The sequence below is a fragment of the Panthera uncia genome, chromosome D4 (assembly GCF_023721935.1).
Source record: "Panthera uncia isolate 11264 chromosome D4, Puncia_PCG_1.0, whole genome shotgun sequence".
Lineage (NCBI taxonomy): Eukaryota > Metazoa > Chordata > Mammalia > Carnivora > Felidae > Panthera > Panthera uncia.
The window spans coordinates 48857547-48877731 of NC_064807.1; the positions used below are offsets into that span (position 1 = coordinate 48857547).

General features: G+C 39.5%; 2 protein-coding genes across 4 annotated transcripts in view; one reads left to right on the forward strand and one right to left on the reverse strand.

Annotated features, from left to right (window-relative positions):
- Window positions 1-16676, reverse strand: part of PLAA (phospholipase A2 activating protein) — a 40063-nt gene extending 23387 nt beyond the window's left edge. The window contains exons 1-2 of the mRNA XM_049622903.1: window positions 16528-16676; window positions 10531-10724 (exon numbers count right to left, since the gene is read on the reverse strand). Of these exons, the coding sequence (XP_049478860.1) occupies window positions 10531-10724; window positions 16528-16676 (343 nt within the window). The remainder of the gene's footprint in view (window positions 1-10530; window positions 10725-16527) is intronic.
- A 2469-nt stretch (window positions 16677-19145) lies between these two features.
- Window positions 19146-20185, forward strand: part of IFT74 (intraflagellar transport 74) — an 89027-nt gene continuing 87987 nt past the window's right edge. For 2 of the 3 annotated variants that reach the window (XM_049623280.1, XM_049623414.1), the window contains exon 1: window positions 19146-19275. The gene's annotated coding sequence lies outside the window, so the exon portion shown is untranslated. The remainder of the gene's footprint in view (window positions 19276-20185) is intronic. The other variant, XM_049623352.1, reaches the window with a different exon arrangement.

Genomic DNA, 20185 nt, shown 5'->3' on the forward strand with positions numbered 1-20185 from the left:
TGGTCAAGAGCACGGATGCTAAGCCAGAATGCCTGGGTGCAAGGCCTAGCTATGCCACTTAGGAATTGTCTGACCATGGGATAACTCACATTCCTCATCTGTAAAGTGAGGGAGCAGGATCAAATGGGTTGCACAAAGCCTTCTGGTTATAAAAAACTAAATAGAAAGATAATGCAAATGATTTTGAAATGGGGTTTATAGATATTTACTTAAAATGACCAAAAAAAAGAAGAAAAAACCCACTAGAGTTCAGCTAAATGTTCAACAATAACAGAATAGGTAATTAAATATCTTATTATCTTAATGTAAAATCATGCTAGCTAAAAATTAAACATGTGAAGAATTATTTAAAAACACAGAAACAAAAAAGACAGAGTTCCTTTTTTTTTAAAGTTTATTTATTTATTTTGAGAGAGAGAGAGAGAGAGAGCGCGCGCACATGTATACACACAAGCAGGGGAAGGGCAGAGAGAAGGAGAGACAGAATCCCAAGCAGGCTCTGCACCACCAGCCCAGAGCCTGTTGTGGGGCTAGAACTCTCAAACCATGAGATCATGATCTGAGCTTGATATCAAGAGTTGAATGCTTAACAGATTGAGCCAGCCAGGCACCCTCAAAAAGATACAGTTCTGATTAAAAATGGCAGATTGTTCACAGTAAAGCTATAATGGTATTAATCTACAAGGACAAAGAAGACAGAAAACACTGTCACTGACATAGCAAAATGAAGGAGGTTATAAGTTAAACACCCACAGAGAGAGATAAGAATTGAGCGACTTCCCCAAGGAACTCTTATGAGACTCAATGTCCAGCCAGTAGGTTCGATGGAGAATGGAGCTAGGCAGAGAACTTGAAATGCTAGATCTCTCCTAGCAGCCTCCAGTGTCAGGAAAGTACATCCTCACCAGCTGCAGGCAATGGGAGGTTTATTCTCTGGAGGAACTGAAGCACAGTTTACAGATTCAGGCAGTCAGGTAAAATAAAAGTCTGGAATAAGAAGCCCTGTGAAACACAAGGGAAATAAATGGAAAAATATACATCCTGAAATGTGGTAGTATGTCATTCCTTTCTCCCACAATACCAGCAGACAGGCACATATTCCCCACTGCCCAGGCAAGAGGGAGGAGAATTCTGCTCTAGAAGACTTAATAATGCTAAAGAACTTCAGATAAGGAAATGTGAGAGGGTTTCCCACCTAAAAGGTCAGACCACCTCCAGATCACCTTCTAATGAAGCCCACCAATCACCAAGCTTCATGTACATTAGCTAAAAAATTTTCAACTTCTTTATACCTTATTCTTAAATATGAGCAGCCAGTTTAATATCGACAACCATTTTATAAAAGTCTCCAAAGGGAAAGAGAAAAATCCAAACAAAGCAACACAAAAATAAAAGGCAAAGGGTTAGGCAGGCCAGAAGAAACAAACCTAATTTCAGAAAGCCAAAAAACAAACAAACAAACAAACACCCCATAAAACTTTAATAGTCACATAGTATTTGCAAATAGGTAAGATATTACATAAGAAGACCTATTGAGAGAACAAGAAAAATAAAAACTAAAAGTAGAAGAATCAAACCAAAATCAAATAGCACCAGAAAAAAAAAAGTCTCTCCTGAGAATTAGACCAAAGAGACAGACTCAAAAAATAAAAAAGTTTAAAAAGTTAGAAAATAATTTCACAATGTTCACTATCCAACAAATAGGGATTCCAGAAAGAAAAAAAATGGCCCCAGCAGGGCAGATAAGACAAAGAATAGTACAAGAAACATTCCCAAAAGTGAAGAACATGAGTGTCTGGATTGAATGAACCCACAAAAGAGCCAAATGAAAGTCACTTTCAAAAGCAGAGGCAGAGATGCACTGTGAAATATTTTCTAACATCAGAAATAGAGAAGATCCTAAAAGCGTACAAGGACCAGGCACGTGTCCCACAGAGAAGATGGGAAATGAGAACAGCATCAAACTTTTCAGTTAACACAATACACTAAAAGGCAATAGAGAAATGCCTTCAAAATTCAGAGATTAAATGGTTTTAATACAGGATTTTATATCCACCCAAATTAACAATCAAATGTAAGGATAAAGACATTTTCTAATATACAAATATAAAATACATTTAGTCCCTGTAACAGCTTTCTTAAGAAGCTTAATACACCAAAATGAAAAAGTAAGTTAAGAAGGACAAAAATAGGGGTACAGGGGTAGCTCAGTCTGTTGAGCATCTGACTTCCACTCAGGTCATGATCTCGCGGTTGACGAGTTTGAGCCCTGCGTTGGACTTTGTGGTGACAGCTCAGAGCCTGGAGCCTGCTTCCGATTCTGTATCTCCCTCCCCCGCTCATGCTGTGTCTTTGTGTGTCTCAAAAATAAATGAACATTAAAAAAAAAAAGAATGACAAAAATATGGGAATTTTCTCTAGGAAATCTATTGTCAAAGGGGAATCCAATGTTAACATCAGCCCAGAGCATCAATCCAACAGTAGACTTGAAGAGGAAAGTTTCCAGGAAAAACATGGAACAGGTAAATATTGTGGTGTGCATGGTAGCCATTAGTGATATTCATCAAATATTTTCTGCTCTTTATCTTCTCAACAAATGGTAATATTGAGCTTCCCCAGTTCTTTTGGCTTTAGGCAAGCCACATGACTTGTTCTGGCATTGAAAAATGAGGGAAATGTTATTTAACAGGAGAAGCTTTAAGGACAGGTGCATAGTTAAGCCGTGTTCCCTCGCACTGCTCCACTGTCTCTGAAAGCACATGAGATGAAACGAAACCTCTGTCATCCCAGATCCCTGAGTGATTATGAGGAGCAGAGCCCCCTGCTGTACTGCACTAGATCTGTAAGAAGCAAAGCAAACTTTTATTGTGCCAAACTCCTGAAATTCTGGAGTTGTCTGTTACCACAATGTCAACTAGCCTACCTGATTCAAAAATCGGTAGCACAAATGAGACACTGCTAAAACAAAAATCTAAAAATGGCATTAGCTTAATGGGCAGCTGGTGGGGAGGACATTGTAACAGAAAATGGAAGTTTGGTAATCCTTATGCAGTGGAACATTTTGTAAAACTGCAGCCGGCAAAAATCGAAGACATAATGAACTTGTAGCTCTAAAGAAAGAGGATGGAAAATGGTACTGCAGTGATAAGCTGTCAGTTACTATCAGCTACATCTGACTAAGTACGAAAAGAACAGAATGAGGGGCACCTGGGTGGCTCAGTCAGCGTCCAACTCTTGAACTTGGCTCAGATCATGATCTTACAGTTTGTGGGATTGAGCCCCGCATCAGGTTCTGTGCTGAAAATGTGGAGCCTGCTTGGGATCCTCTTTCTCCCTCTCTCTTGCTCATGTGTGTGCATGCATACACGCATGCACACATACACACACACAGGCTCTCTAAATGAATGAATGAATGAATGAATGAATAAATAAATGAATGTAATGAGATAAAGAAGTGGCTGGTTGTCAAGAAGGAATGGAGTTCAGAAACTGAAGCCAATTGCTTCCCAACCCCAAATGATAAAATATGAACCTGAGGTGTTTTAGCTGCAAAGGACAACTGAAACTCAGTCATGCAACAGGGACAAATAAAAAACGTGGTTAGCATGCACAGTGCCAAAATTTCTTTATTTTTTTTTAACATCTTTATTTTATTTTTTGAGAGACAGAGAGAGACAAGAGCATGAGCAGGGGAGGGGCAGAGAGAGAGGGAGATATTAGACTCGGAAGCAGGCTCCAGGCTCTGAGCTGTCAGTACAGGGCCCAACGCAGGGTTCAAATCCACAAATGCGAGATCATAACCTGAGCCAAAGTCAGGCACTTAACCAAGTGAGCCACCCAAACTCCCTGTCCAAATGGATTTTAAGTAAATTCAAAGCAAAGCAAATTAGGTTGTTAACCATGAAAATAAATGCCTTCAACTGGGCAAATGGCTCAGGGAAAAGAATCTGAGCATGCAGCTTTCCCACTGAGGTCGGATAGGCTCAAAGCTTCAGTAGTAAAATCTAAAAAGGCAGGTAGGAAAAGAGGAAAGGAGAGAGGGGGAGAAATACAGCAAATCCAGTCTACAGTTGAGGGTATGGCTACTGACACAGAGGTCTGACTGGAATCAAATAAGTAATAAGACTACCAAGAGAGTTGCATTGCCAAGAACTAAAAATATAAAGTCTATGACCTTTCAAGACAAAAATGACCCTGTGCACCCAACTCCCATAGGCAGAAGGAGAGCTGAGAATATTGCTTAGTCTCCAAGGAGGGTATATATCAAGGTGACCAAGGAGAGTAACAGAAAGGAAAGAGTATGCCAGAGGGCCAAAGTGGAGCTACGAAGAATAATGTACTGGGGAAACCCCTTTTAGAGACCAACGGGAACAGATCACAAAAATCTCTCCACTCTCCGAGCAGGCAGGTCCTTGAAAACAGACACCCGTCTAGATGTCAGAATGACTACATATTAGGAACCATTGTCTTGCACTGTTCCTTCTCCTGAATGGCAGTGTTTGCTCTGATTACCCTACAGCTCCACAACTGTATACTGGGTGAATGGATGACAGGGAACGTATGTTTGTAGCCCACACACCTCTGACTTTAAGAACTATATTGGGACTTGATGTCGGAACACCTGAGCATCACCTCCCTGATGTTTAAAATACCACCTGTCACCCAGGGATTCTTAACTTTGGGCTTGTGGTTGCAAGTGTAACTTTGGCTTGTCTGACATGGAGAGAGAAGTGGGTATGTTCTGCCTGCACAAGGGACAGCAAGCTGAATAACTGATAACCAGAGGCAGACTGTGGTTGGTGGCTCGCCCTTTTAGTGCATGACATTAGGCACAGCCAAATGATCCATGCATTAGTCAAGAGTCTGAATGGTGGCTGACACTTTCAGGTATATGCTTTTAAGAGTCAGTGCATTATTAATCACATTGCCCTGTCACTGCTGCAACCAACCACTGCAGCACAGGTAGAGAGAAAGCCCCCATCAGCCTGGGTCCCTGAGAGACTCTGATGAGCAGATTCCCCTCACTAATCCATGATGAATATGTACGGTGAGTGAGAAGGACTTTTGTGTCATGCCACTGAGATCAGGGAAGTGTTTGTTACTATACCGTAACCTATTCTCACTCATTATGTTAGAATATTTAAAAAATGTAATAGGCATTTAGGAGACTTCCTGCAACACTTGTAAAATATCAGCTATAGTTACTCAGAAAATTATGGAAATGGAAAAAAAGGGGCCATTACCTTTAGGAAAAATTTTTTTCCTAGATAAGAATATAATTTAAAAACTACATATGCATTGACTATATTCAAACAAACATTCCCCAAATTTTGTTACCTACCCTGTTCCAGAAAAAGTTGTGATTTCATAAATATATACATAATAATAAGGTAAAAATTAAAAATAAGTGGAAAATAAAGTAGGGCAAAAGGAAGAGAAAATTAGTATGTAAAATATAAAGCTGTGAACAGGTGCTGGTGTTGGGTTTCTGCAAAGAAGCAGAAACCTTTAGCAATAACAACTAGGAGATACAGGGTCCTTACCATGTGCCAGACACTGTAAAAAGTGCATTACACTCCACAAGAACTCCAGGAACTAAACACTATTGTTATTCCTATTTAACAGATGAGGAAACTAAAGTTCAGAGAAATGAAAGGATTTTAATCTTTAAAATGAAAAAAAACTAGATTGTCAGGAAATAGTCTTGGCAATTAGAATAGAAAATATCTTCTGTGGATCTATTACCCATTCTTAGTCATAGGGACAGAGATTGAAAGAGATTACTACACAAATAAAAATACAATTACTGTATTTGAATACAGAAGTCAAACTGAATTTTTTCCATTCATATGAAAAGTTGCTTTTCAAATTATTATAAATTTTTAAAGATCAACTTAAAGCTTATGTATCATGGGGCGCCTGGGTGGCTCAGTCAGTTAAGTGTCCAACTTCGGCTCAGATCATGATCTACGGTTGGTGAGTTCGAGCCCCACGACGGGCTCTGTGCTGACAGCTCAGAGCCTGGAGCCTGCTTCAGATTCTGTGTCTCCCTCTCTCTCTGCCCCTCTCCCACCTGCACTCTATCTCCCTCCCTCTCAAAAATAAATAAACATTAAAAAAAAAAAAAGGTTATGTATCATCAGTTGTTCTTTAAACTCAAATGCTCAAAAAGGCAGTAAATTCAACATTTGATGCTTATATTAATAAATTATTCATGTATAAGTCCAAAAACAGAAAACCCTAAGTTTTCAGGATATGGTTAATTTGTGAAAAATTTTTTTCTTTTGGATAACCTTATTTTCCAGATAATAACAACTTACCTCCAAAAACTTATACCATATTTCCTAATGGATAATAGCGAATCAAGCTGGATTTAGAAAATAAGTTCCAGTTTTTAAATCTTTGGGTACAGGAGGTTCTCTCATAAGGAGATTTAGCTACCAATTCCAATTTTCTTTTTTTAAATGTTTCTCCTTGATAGTTGTAATTGGGAAAGCTCTTCATATTCTCTCAGAGATCAGTGTAACATATAATTCAAGAGAAACGTTTCAGAAAGCACAGAAAATTTCTTTTTTTTTTAAATTTCTTTCAAGATCAGGCAGAAATAATGAATAAAAAAAATAAATTTCTTTCAATAAGCATAAGGAAGCATTTAGCTTTGAATAGGTAGGGGGAAAAAGCCCACGATACCAAATAATGCAACATAAAATTACCTAGAATCGCAAGTTATAATGAAATGGGGAAGTGTTATATGTATAATATCAACTAAAGAATAGTACTACTTTACTATTTAGAAAATAAAACGGTCTAGAAAGCTGAACAAAAATGACATAAGAATGTCAATCATTGGGGCGCCTGGGTGGCGCAGTCGGTTAAGCGTCCGACTTCAGCCAGGTCACGATCTCGCGGTCCGTGAGTTCGAGCCCCGCGTCAGGCTCTGGGCTGATGGCTCGGAGCCTGGAGCCTGTTTCCGATTCTGTGTCTCCCTCTCTTTCTGCCCCTCCCCCGTTCATGCTCTGTCTCTCTCTGTCCCAAAAATAAATAAAAAACGTTGAAAAAAAAAAAAAAAAAAAAAGGAATGTCAATCATTAATTTTTCAGCTATACTCACTAACATGGTATGTATGGTATGCCAGGAAAAAAAAAAGCACATGACATTTGGCCTCTAAACCACCAAGGAAACTAACAAAATAACAAAAGATTACCTTATAATAAAGTAGAAATGAATCAGGCAGAAAAAATACCCTCCAAAATTGAAGCAGTATTTTTACATAGATTTCTATGAGATCATATGATACCTTAAAAGATCAAGACAAATAAGATTATATAAAAATTGACTTTTGCATTACAAAAAAAATGTGCAAAGTAAAAAAAGTTAACAAAATGGGAAAAAATTTGTAATTTGTATGAAAGAGTTAATAACTCTAATCAAGGGCTTCAAAAATGGCCAGTAACCCAATATTAAATGGGCAATTTTTAATATAGTTCACAGGAAAAAAAGGGTAATAATCACTTCCTTCTATGAAGATGTCCCCCTCCATAATAACAGAGATGCAAATTTCCCCTATACTAAAACATCACTTTTCATTTATTATTTTGGCAACAATCTAAAAATCTGACAACATACACCATTGGTAAGGGAAATAGGGACTCATGTTGCTGCTTGAAATGCAAAAACAAGTTACAACACCTAATCAAGCGACTCAGAAATACCTAACAAAATTACATATCCATTTACCTTTTGATCCAGAAATGAGTATTATGCCTAAATGACATTTCCAAACTAACAAAATGACAGAGGCATGGAGCCATTTATTATGGTACTATCTGTACTAGCAAAAGATTGAAAACTCAGATGTCCATCAATAGGGGACTCGCTAAGTAAGCTAGAATAGTCATAGTACAGCTAGCTAAACAATGAATTATAATGCCATTGTAAACATGAATGGAGAAGGCTTCTATATAGTATAATAAAGAGATCTCCAAAGTGGTAATGTTATCAAGCAAAAATAGGAAGGGCAGAAAATTGCATACAGTATGTTACCTTTTACCTAAGAAAGGGGTAATATAAATCTACATCCATATCTGCTCTATTATTTTTAAAAAGAACAAAGTTAATAAATATAAGGAAAGGGATGGTGCAAGAAGCCAATACGGAATGAATCTAGACTTCTTTGAATATATCTTGGTGAGTTGTTTTTCCTTTGAAACTATTTATGTTTTATAGAATTATAAAGCAACATTAAGTTAAAAAATCCTGTTGAGCACCATTACAACCAAAATTCAGGTTTCCAGTTATTATTTCCCACTCAAAAAACAAAAGCAAAAAACACGGGGCTTCTTGGAGAAATAGCTGATTCCAGGTCTAGAACAAGGTATACATAAAGTGAACCTGTAATATTCTATAGTACCAAAAGCAAAGAAAACTGCTAAAGGTCTTATCAAAAGGCCACAGGGGCCAATTTAAAGAGGTTTCCAATATGGCCAAATATGGGACAATTTGAGAATGAAAAAGGAAGCTAACTCATTCTGAAACTTGGTAAAAGAGGCAGGAGAGGAGACATGGCAAGCATTTATCCTATCTTCCCTGTACAAAAGTCTCATACGTAACCAACAAATTGACAGGGGGAAAAAAAAAGCAATGTCAGAAAATTATATAGTAAAAAAATGCTAGCTATTAAAGGCAAAAAAAAAAAAAAAGGTAGAGTTAGAGTATAATGATTTTTCAAATCTTAATGAAATACTGGATCTGTGTGTACTCATCACTACATGCTAAAAACCATTACATACAAGACAGCTAGTAATTTTATAATGAATAAATGATCAACATTTGAACCCACTAATTTACATCACAAAGAGTTATTAAGTGCTTCTTAATGTGCTACAACAGAAAGTACACAATACTACCTGTAACAGGTACTTGCCAAGAACTTGAGCCTGAATCTGATTAAGTTTCTAGATCTAATACCTCCTAAGACATATCGGGGATTGAGGAACATGTTAAGGGAAACAATGAGGCTTTAATCAGCAAAGTTCAGGCAGTAGGAAATCCTACAGGTTAAATAAGCTGGTTTCAAATAGGGAGGGGGGAAAAGGGGGAAAGAAACCCATAGATTAAAAGACATACGGACCTTAGCTGGGTCACAGTTCAAGCAAACTGTAAAAAAACATTTATGAAACAATTGGGTATAATTTGAACCTTCATTGGATATTTGATAATAAGCAATTAGGTTTTGTTTTGTTTTAGGTGTAATGACGATTAAAAAAAAATAAATCTTTTCGAGGGATCAGCAAACTATGGCCTGTGGGCCACCTGTTTTTGTATACTGCACAAACTAAGAATTGTTTTTACATTTTTAAGTAATTGAGGGGAAAAATTAAAAGATATTTCCTGATATGTGAAAATTTTGACATTCAAATTTCAGTGTCCATAAATAGCTGTTTATTGAAATACAGATAGGCTCATTCATTTTATTGTCAATGGCTACTTTTGTATACATCGGCAGACTTGAATAGTTGTAAAAGTGACCAGATGGCCTGCAAAGCCTAAAATATTTACTATCTGGCCCTTTACAGAAAAGTTTGCCAAACCCTGTTTTAGAGTTACATATTAAAGTATTTACAAATGAAACAGTATATTGGAAATTTCCTTTAAAATAACATTGTAGAAGACTGGGGAGATGAAAGAAGATAGGCCATGTGTTGATAATCCTTGAAGCTATGTAAATACACCGGTGGAAAAGATCGTCATTCCTTTAAATATATATATTTATACATAACTCATTACAAAATACTGTATCTCTACCATTGTATACATTTCAAGACTTCCTCAATGAAGTTAAAAAAAAGTCTGTATCACTCAGTATTAAAGATTTCACATATATACACACAATTCATTTTACAAAATTTTTCAAAGGAATTTTCAAGTGTTTATGGGGCATACTACTTGCTTACAGATCCAGATACATAAAAAAAATAGGTATACACACTGCATTGATTAAGCATATCATTTTATAATAAAGAGCTATTAAACCACACACAAATCCAGGAATATCAGATAATCAGAAATATACGTAAACCATAGAAAACAATATTAAAAAGTATTAAATACTCTTCGGTTATGATACCAAGGTCCTAAACACATTTGTTCTGGGTCTTCAATTTATTGCATAAATACAGATATAACAACCATAAGATGAAAAAATACTCTTAGTCTCCTGAGTAAATTAATTCCTTGCACAAAATAGTTGAAAACGAAAACCACAAGGTGTATTAAAATTATACAGCTTCTTCCTTTTATAATAGAACACTGTATTATTTACATATATAAGCATGTCAACCTTTACTGATGATAACAATAACTCTGGAATAGAATTTACAGAACAATGATGATCCTAAAAGGTTTTCACTATCAAGTCATAGCCATAGGTAAAACAAACATAATTAATAGTATGGAATGCAGATATATGAATTTTATTTTCAAAAGGATGAAACTTCTTCAAATAGAAAAAAATCAAAGCATTATACTCACCAGTATTTTTGTGACCTTTTAGTATATAAAGTGGTGCTGGACTTTCCAGTGAGAAAATACAAATATTGTGGTCATTTCCTCCAGTGGCGATTAGTCCATGAGGGTACATATCACTTGAAGGTATGATGCATACACAAGATACAAAATTGGAGTGGCCACTCATACAGTGCATTTCTGTAAAGCCCCTGTTAGGACTGGAAAGACATTGTAATGAATAAGATACACATTTGTCGGGGCGCCTGGGTGGCTCAGTCGGTTAGGCGGCCGACTTCGGCTCAGGTCATGATCTCGCAGTCTGTGGGTTCGAGCCCCGCGTCAGGCTCTGTGCCGACAGCTCAGAGCCTGGAGCCTGCTTCAGATTCTGTGTCTTCCTCTCTCTCTGACCCTCCCCCATTCATGCTCTGTCTCTCTCTGTCTCAAAAATAAATAAACGTTAAAAAAAAATCTTTAAAAAAAAAAAAAAAAAAAGATACACATTTGTCCCCTGACTTACCATAGGACATGAGTATCCAAGTACTCATTTTCTTTTAGTATACGGGTTGAACGTTAGAGTGTCTGCTACCTTAAGAATCTATTGGTTTTGGTTTGTTTGGTTTTTAAGTAATTTCTACACACAAACTCACAACCCTGAGATCAAGAGTCGCATGCTGTCCTGAGTGACCCAGCCAGGTGCCCCAAGAATCTATTATTTTAACTTAAATATTAAATATCTAATTTTATTAGCTACTATTGAGATTCACATCAGATTAGAAAAAGTTTACTCAGCGTTTCATTGATAAGAAACGCTGTTAATCATTGTATTAATTAACAGAAAGAATAAGGAAGGAAAGGGAGGGAAACAAGTATCGCAAGTGGCTTTTTCTCACGCTCCGTCTTCATTTCTATTCATCTGTGACTGTTACCCTCAGAAATCCCTGGTGAAGTGAAACATTCATACAATTAAGATAATGAAGTACACTATCAATAAGTCTCAAACACAGTGAGGATATTTTCATACTATGAAACACTAACTTAATACCCATTAGTAGAGTATATATATCTAAATCGCTAGAGTACCAATCATTCTCAATATGCAAACTAATGGAATACAGGGATATATAAATGAATGCTCTAGGGACACAGCATACTAATAACTGCCTTGCGTTTAGAAAGATTATCAATTTGTTACACACATCACTCAGCATCACTGCCTTATATAACAAGTCAAACAACATATTACAATGTACTATGTGGAAGGCAGTAAGTTAACTCCCGAGAGGAACATAAAGAATTATATCCCCGATTCAAGCTAAATTAAAAAGTTTGCAATGTAGTAGAAGGAGACAGGACAAGTGCACACGAAGAGATAAGACTTCAAGATAAACACACATCCATACACATTTCGAAGAAAGGCATAAACCCACAAGGCCAGGGAGAATAAGAAGAAAAAGAAACAGGAACACAACTTTGAACACTCAAAGCTGATTGAAAAATAATAAAGGATATAGAATACCTGAGAAAATTGAGGGTTTTTTTTAATGTTTATCTATTTATTTTGAGAGAAAGAGTGCAATAGCAGGGGAGGGGCAGAGAGAGAGGGAGAGAGAATCCCAAGGAGGTTCCTTGCTGTCCGCACTGAGCTTGACGCAGGGCTTGAACTCACCAACCCTGAGATCATGACCTAAACTGAAACCAAGAGTCGGACATGTAACCAACTCAGCCACCCAGACACCCTGAGAAAACTGAGTTCTAAGTAGGCATCAGGGAAAGTAGAGGACCAATCTACCAATGAATCCCTAAAAAGCTGAAGAATATCAGCAGCACTATGTACCTCTAAAAATGGGGACCAAGAAAGGTAGGAATTAGGAAAAGGAACACTATTGAAAATCTTCAGAATCAGTTGCAAGATGAATCATATGAAAAATCTTCAAAGGAAGGTATTTGGCAGTAGCTTTTTTTAAACTTGTCCACTTTATTTTGTTGTGTGTTTTTTTAAACTTTTTAGGGGTGCCTAAATACAGACTGCCTTCCAGAGAGAAAAAAAATAATAGCTCAAGAAACAGAATGGCTTCAGACTTGTCAAATTTAACAGTAAAGGCTGGGGCGCCTGGGTGGCTCAGTCAGTTGAATGTCTGACTCAGGACATGATCCCAGGATTGTGGGACCGAGACCTGTGTTGGTGGGCTCCTGCTTGGGATTCTCTCTCTTCCTCTCCATTTGCCCCTCCCCCCTCACCTGCTGGTGCTCTCTCAAATAAAAAAAAGTAAACATTAAAAAAAAATACACATTGGAGGCTAGAATACAATGGAGCAATAGCTTCTTAATTCTGAAGGAAAATTATTTGGGAATTACAGTGCTACAAACATTTAAATTATTATTCAAGTAGCAAGGCAGAATAAAATCATTTTCAGACTTTCACTATCTTAATACATTTATCATCAGTGTACTGTATTTCAGGAAGCTCCTGGGGGATATGCTCCAAAAAGGCATCAAGGAAGAAAACTAAGAAAGTAAAACGATACAGATAACAGATCCAACACAAGAGGCCCAAAAGAAGAAACTGTGAAGAACACAATGAAGGCAGATCTCAGGATCTGTGTGCCCCAGGGGCAGACAGACCAGGTCAGAAAGTTTTCACCCCCAGGAAGATGAAACTGTAAAATACCCAGTATGTCTACAGGTCTTGAGAAGAGATTTAGACAACTAGCAAAGAATATGAAGTTGAATTTGTGAGAAATACATAAAAAATGAAGTGAATGAAAGCCCCAAACAGGATACTCATTAGCTACAGGGAGATCATAAAACTGTTGAGGAAGAGTTATCATAGTTTATTCCACAGCAGTGTAAGTAGAGCCTGTGCAGTCATAAAATACTGATTTCGTCTAGGGGTGTCTGGGTGGCACAATCCGTTAAGCTGCAGACTCTTGGTTTCAGCTCAGGTCAAATGTTCTGTGAGTTCAAGTCCCACATAAGGCATGGAGCCTGCCTGGAATTCTCTCTTTGCTCCTCCCCTGCCCATGCATGCTGTGCGCACTCTCGCTCTCAATTAAATAAGTAAACAAAAACTTAAAAATTATACTGATTTCATCTAAATTAAGTTCAACTATAAGGGGCGGAGCATAGAAAAGATGCATAAGCTGGGGGAGAGCTAAAGTCCAATATTCTGCAGCAAGAACAGAAAATGCCTAAAATATTAAAAAAATAAAAATAGCAATAAAGCACTTTATACATACACATGGAAGTAACATACAAAAATAAGCAGTTAAAAGAGATAACAATTTTAACTCCAAGAAAAGGAAATGGGGGTTGGGAAGGGAATGGCTCTGATTTCTTAACAAACTCCATAGAACTATTAACTTTGGACACAAAGTGCTGAGTGTTTACAGGAGGGAGAAATCATTTAACCCTTGGCACGGACAGGCAAGAGTTAACACACCACATTAAATGTGAAGTTGCATCTTTCAAATGTGGGTAGTTTTCCAAAGGTAAAACAATAGTTCATGACAGATGAGAAATCCAGTTTAACTTGAAGTGGGCTTAGGGAGGCCTGAAGCAGTCTGAAACAATCACATGTTGACTGGTACAGTTCAATGTACAATCAAAGAATAATGTCTCCTTTCTGAAAGGTCTTCAGAAGGCAGAGAGAGCCTCTGGGTTTTCAATGGGCTTTTGTGAAAGACAAGGTATCTGGTTTAGTGCACCTTGGAAGAGAACTATTTTGCTTCCCTAAAACTAAATTAAATTCCATCATTCCCAATCCATCTGTACACTAACTACCTTGATCCAGAATTCTATCAACAATGTACATGGGAAAACAATTTTCATGTCCTATCTGGCTACAAACATTTACAGCACTTCATTACATTTATTAATATACCATACAAATTGTCATACAATTTGACATACAAATTGTCATACAAATACAAATTGACATACAGATTGTCAGGACGTCAGCCTTGAGGACACTTTTATAACAGTAAGGGTACGTTAGACACTTTAGTTGGGATGTAGAAGAGACTCATCACCCAGGGACTATAAAATGCCCTACTTGAACAGTTGGAAATGAGAGGTAAAACAGTCTTACTTCATAATTACCCACTATCTACTCCTGTGTGTGACACAACGCTGGCTCTCAATCAGCGTTAGCTGAATAAATTCATGAATGATTTTGAAAACAAAACCAAAAACACAACATGAGTTAAAAAGAAAAAAGCACAACACTTTTCAAACAGACGACTTCAGCCTCCAATCCCTGAAGTTCTGATGAATGCAAAAACTCCAGGACCTAGCACAGTCCTACAAAACACGTAAAGTTTAGTGACAAGACTCAACTATTACAGCAGCCATCCTTTAGTTACTTCTGACTGCAATGTTTGTATCCTGCTGGGTACGTGCTTCTACTGAACTCAATTTTAAAGAGACAAGCTTAATCATTAATTACACTCAAATACACATAAATTTATGTCTTAGCGTTACTAAGTGGTTCGGAATATCACAGAATCGTAGAATTAAAAGAGACCTTCAGAGATTATCTCGTCCAATTCAATATAGGAGTTTGCTCTATAACGTTTCTAGTCTGTCTACCATCATGTACTGGCTGCACTACAACAAAAGCCTCCAAACAGATCTACTTCCACATTTATCCCTTTGCAATCTAATCTCCACCAGCAGCTAGCAGTATTTCTCAACAGGTCAATCAAATCATGCTGCTCCCTGTCTGAAACGCATTGAAGGCTTCTACTTACACTCTTTCTAGAAGCACTCTTACCATAGCATGTGGCTCCAGCCAACTTCTGGCTCCTGACCTCACAGCTCATTCCCTCCCGCACACAGGAACTTGCCTCTTTCTTAATCCAGGGTGTCTATGCTTGACCCTCCTACCATCTACAGATCTCTTTCATTTCAACTCTTCTCATTCCTTGCTCCCATGACTAGGTCCATCTTGGTGTCAGCTTTAATAAACCAAACAAAACTGAAACCCTCATCAGAGAGGCTTCCTTCTTTAACATCACTACATTCAATTCTATACTTGTTTGTTTTTTTTCACAGTACACATGCCAATGAGCAATTATTTATTTACTTTTTTTTCTGATCCATGAGCCCTCCCAGACTGTAAGAAAGCTCCATAAGAAGAGGGAACTTGTTTTTGTTTTCTTTTTCTTCAGGATCTAAACAAATAGTAGACACTCAACCAAGAGTTAACATCTGAATTTATGTATGGCTACCAAACTCTGAGTGAAACCTATACTAATGGGAGAGTTACTACATAACAAAGTAGATCACCTCAAATTTTCTCTTTCTGAACTGAAATCTGTCTTCCAGGTCATAAATTTCCTGTTACAACCAGCCAAATCAGGACCGACCCCTTGAACTTGATTTGGACTGGAGCTCAACCTTCAGTTTCTTAATTTCTCTTTTTGGTTAACCTGACAACCTTTTGAAGGCAATGGACTTTCAAGAAAACAGCACATCCTCACACATCCATAAAACATACTGAAACTTTCATCCCCTCCATCCGAGCCCACCACAGACCCCAGACTAAGAAACTTATTTGGACAACAAGGAGACGTGCCAAATGCAACTTTCTGCAACGCAATTATCAAAAATTAAATTTGAGGGATGATTACAGAATGTTTTCACAATGTCTAATGGGGGGGTGCACCTGGCATCAGTAAATTTTCAAACCTGAAAGAAACATGGCAAATCATCGCCCAAAAGATAAGAGCTTCGACCAAGGTCACCCACTCGTTAAGTGGTCAAATTAGGACAAGAATGTACGTCTCTGTAATCCTAAAGCGGTGCTCTTTCCACCTAAATCTCACAGGTTTCTTAACACTGCGCCCAGAGTGCCAGTGCTCTCAGAACTGTGAGGGAGCGCGGACCGGAGGCAAGGCCGGGAACAGTACAAGATAACAGCAGGGGAGGGGCCCTCTTGTCCCACCAGCAATAGGAAGCTTGCAACACTGCCAGGGGTGGGTGGTGGGGACAGGCGGGGACAGACGGACTCGCAGCGCTCACCTGTCTGGGACCCAGAGACGGGTGGTGCGGTCTCGGGACACGGACACAAAGGCCCCCGGCGGATAGAGGCTGCATACCAGGCCCCGCACATCCAGCTCGTGGCCTGGGAGCGAGCAACTCAGCCGGTACCTGGCGGCACCGCTCGCCATGGCCCTCGTCGGTCCGGCACCCGGGGCCCAGGCACCGCGCGAGATCAGTCCGCAGAAGAGGCCAGGAGTGCGCGGGGGCGCGGCGGGCGAGGGGCCTGCAGGTGAGGGGCGGCTGAGGACCGGAAGAGCCCTAGAGCCGGTGCGGAAGGGCGACGGGGAAGGGAAACGCCGAACGGGCCGAGTGACACAGCAACCCTGACATGTACACCGGAATTCATCATCTGTCTCAGCCCGCCATGACGCAAAGCGTGTGCGTCCCGACTGCTGAGGGCAAGGCCGAGCTGAAGCTCGTTTCCTTCCCGCGCCCTGGACGATCCGCCGAGGAAGAGATAACAGTGCCCGGCCGTTGGGCCCGATCGCCCCAATCCGGATCCTTTTCGAGCCCGCGTCCTTGCCGAGTCCTGGCTGAACAGTTTATTGTAGTACGAGATGCGCGCTGGGACTACAAATCCCACAATGCCACGCGCAGTGGGGCGGGAACCGCAGGCGCGCCGAATCCGGATATTTTAAGATTTGATTTCAGGAGCTGCGCGCTCCCTTGTGGTTGAGAGAAATCGTTCTGAACGTTTTGTCAGGGTAACCCTTTTCCGACTTTTCCAGAGCTTCTGTGGAATCGCCTGAGACTTTTGGAAGTTAAACATTGTTTTTTAATTAAAACGACAGAGTTTGGGACCAAGTTGTAAACAGTCGTTTGCCTTAAATCCTAATACTAAACTGGGTTCTCGGTACTCTAAAAAATTAAAATATCTTACGTGTTCAGCAATTCTCAGATTTAAAACCTTTATCTCAACTGTCACATCTGCATACAAATGACAAATGCTGCGTCCTCCTTCCATGTGTCTGAAGGCACTCAGGGAAAAAAATCTCCATAATGTCAGTTGATTCAGACAATTCTGTGTACCGAGTAGTTGGGCAGAGGTTGTAGGGAAGGAAATAATCTTTTTTCTTTCTACCTTTGTAGGCTTTGCGCGGGGCGTTGCAACAAAAGAGGTTAATAAGAGAAAAATTTATTAACATACATATCTCATATATGCAAGGGAGAAACTCAGAAATGAGTACTCAAAGAGGTGGCTAGAGTCTGGACTTACAGAACAAGTTAACAAAGGAACAATATTTACTGAAGAAAAGGACTTTAAGTCTTTAGAAGCAGCAAATTATGGAGAGGCAAAAATATGGGGAACTAACAGTAAATAAAGTCCAGTTAGTAAAATTTGTTATGTGGATTCCTCCTGTATAGTCACTAAAGGACACTACAAATTTGTTGGGCTCAAATGGGAGAATTACATAAAAATATTTTACGAACTTGAAGTGATAATTCAGCCACGTGACATTTCATTTTGTTGCATTCATTTTAAACTACTTGAAGGCAGGACATTCAAAAATAAATCTAGTTATAAATAATGTATGCAAGTTGGAAATGCGAAAAACGTTGAAAGTCCAATACTTTCCGTACGTTATGATTATAGTTGCAATCGCATTTAAACTTTCTCTACATAGAAAGACTGGAAGAAAACTCCAAGTTACTTTATTAGAGATGTGGGATTTGAGATGAAGTAGTTTTTTTTTTTTTTTTTACATTGTGTTTATTTTTTTTAATTTTTTTTTTTTTACCTTTATTTTTGAGAGACATAGACAGAGCAGAAGCAGGGGAGGGGCAGACAGAGAATGAGACACAGAATCCAAAGGAGGCTCCAGGCTCCGTGCTATCAGCACAGAGCCCGACCTGGGGCTGGAACTCACAAGCCATGGGATCGTGACCCGAGCCAAAGGCGGATGCCCAACCGACTGAGCCACCCAGGCACCCCTACATGGTGTTTCTTTACAGATTGATTCTAAAATAGTTATTTTAAGACCACTGTCCATTTAATTCATCCTTCACAAACTTGGATCAAAATAACTTTGAAAGGAAGTTTAAAGATAGGAAGTTTCCACTGAAACGAGGAATAGATGTCACCAGAAACACATCTATACTTAATGTAATGTGTACGTTGCGCAGACCTAACAGGAAGGATAACTACCTCTAATAAGAAGTAAAAAGATAGTATAACGCTGCCTACCACAAGTAACTAAAAACAGTTATTAAAAAGTCTATTACACGATAACACATGTCACATACGAGGTGACATAGCGATATAATAAAACTCGCTAGGAGTAAATGCAGGTCAGGCACACAATCAGAAAGGTGGCTTTGATTATAAATACTAAGGTTTTCAGACAAAACGTACTTTCCTACTCAAGTCGCCGTTTTCTGTTTCAGAAAAAGACTGGAGATACTCCGACAACAAAAATCAGATCTCCAATCTCGCGAGAACAGGTTATTCTCGTTCCGTTTGGTGTTACCAGGGGCAGAAGCCGAAGATTGGCCAATCAGGAGGCGGGTCCTCTCTTCGTCCCGCCCCCGTTGCCGGGATACGTAGCCGCGCGTAGCCGCTAGTGGTTAGTTCTGAGGACCCAGGAGAGCTGCGCGAGGGGAGCTTGCAGTGGCGAAGTGAGACAACGGTGCTCTGGCCGACTGGTGGGCTCGGCCGGGGTGGCGGCGTCGGAAACAGGTTCGAGCGCCCCTCACCGTTACAGCTTTCCTCCTGACACTCCCAGGGAGGTGAGAAATCCCAGGTCCCATCTATCCCTCTCTCAGTCCCTCCGGAGCCGCTTTTCTTACCTTGGAGAAGCTGATCCGCTCCAAACAAAAACAAATCCACACTTTTCGGCACTTAGCCGTTCTCTCAGCCTGTCGCCAGGCCTGGGAAGTCGGACTCCAGGCCGGCAGAGCGTGTGGAGAGATCACCTCAGTCAGTCCCCTGAGGAAACCTGCCGAGGCGAGACCGGAGGGAAGGATCCAAGAGCCTCAAAGAGAAAATCCACCGTGGGCTGAGGGATTTCACTCGAAGCAATAGATGTGTGTCTTTTATTAGCAACTTGCCAGTTGTTGGTATATGTTAAAATGGCTGGTTTAGGGAGGATCCTGGTAGTAATAATTAGCAAGCCGATGTTTTTATATAGTATCTTTAATCTTCACAACAGCTCTTCAGGCCACAGCCCATTGCCACGCATGGGTCTTACAGATGAGGACCCACATGCAGTGGGGCTAACTGTCAGAGCTAAAGTTTGTGTCTCTCATTTTTCTGGAACCAAAGGCTAGGCTCCGTCTCTGATTTGCGTGAATAACGGAGGAGTTAGTGGCCTGTCTGTTAGGAATGACCGTTCTTTTTATTTTATCTCCTGGGACTGATCTAATGCTAGGCTTTCTCCAAGATAGTAAAGCAGTGGTAGAGACAGTCAGGTGGAAATTCTTTTTTTTTTTTTTTTTTTTTTTTAATTTTTAAATGTTTATTTACTTTTGACAGAGAGAGACACAGAGTGTGAGCGGGAAAGGGGTAGAGAGAGAGCGAGACCCAGAATCTGAAGCAGGCTCCAGGCTCTGAGCTGTTCCACAGAGCCCGTTGCGGGGCTCAAACTCACAAACATAGGGATCATGACCTGAGCTGAAGTTGGAGGCTTAACAGACTGAG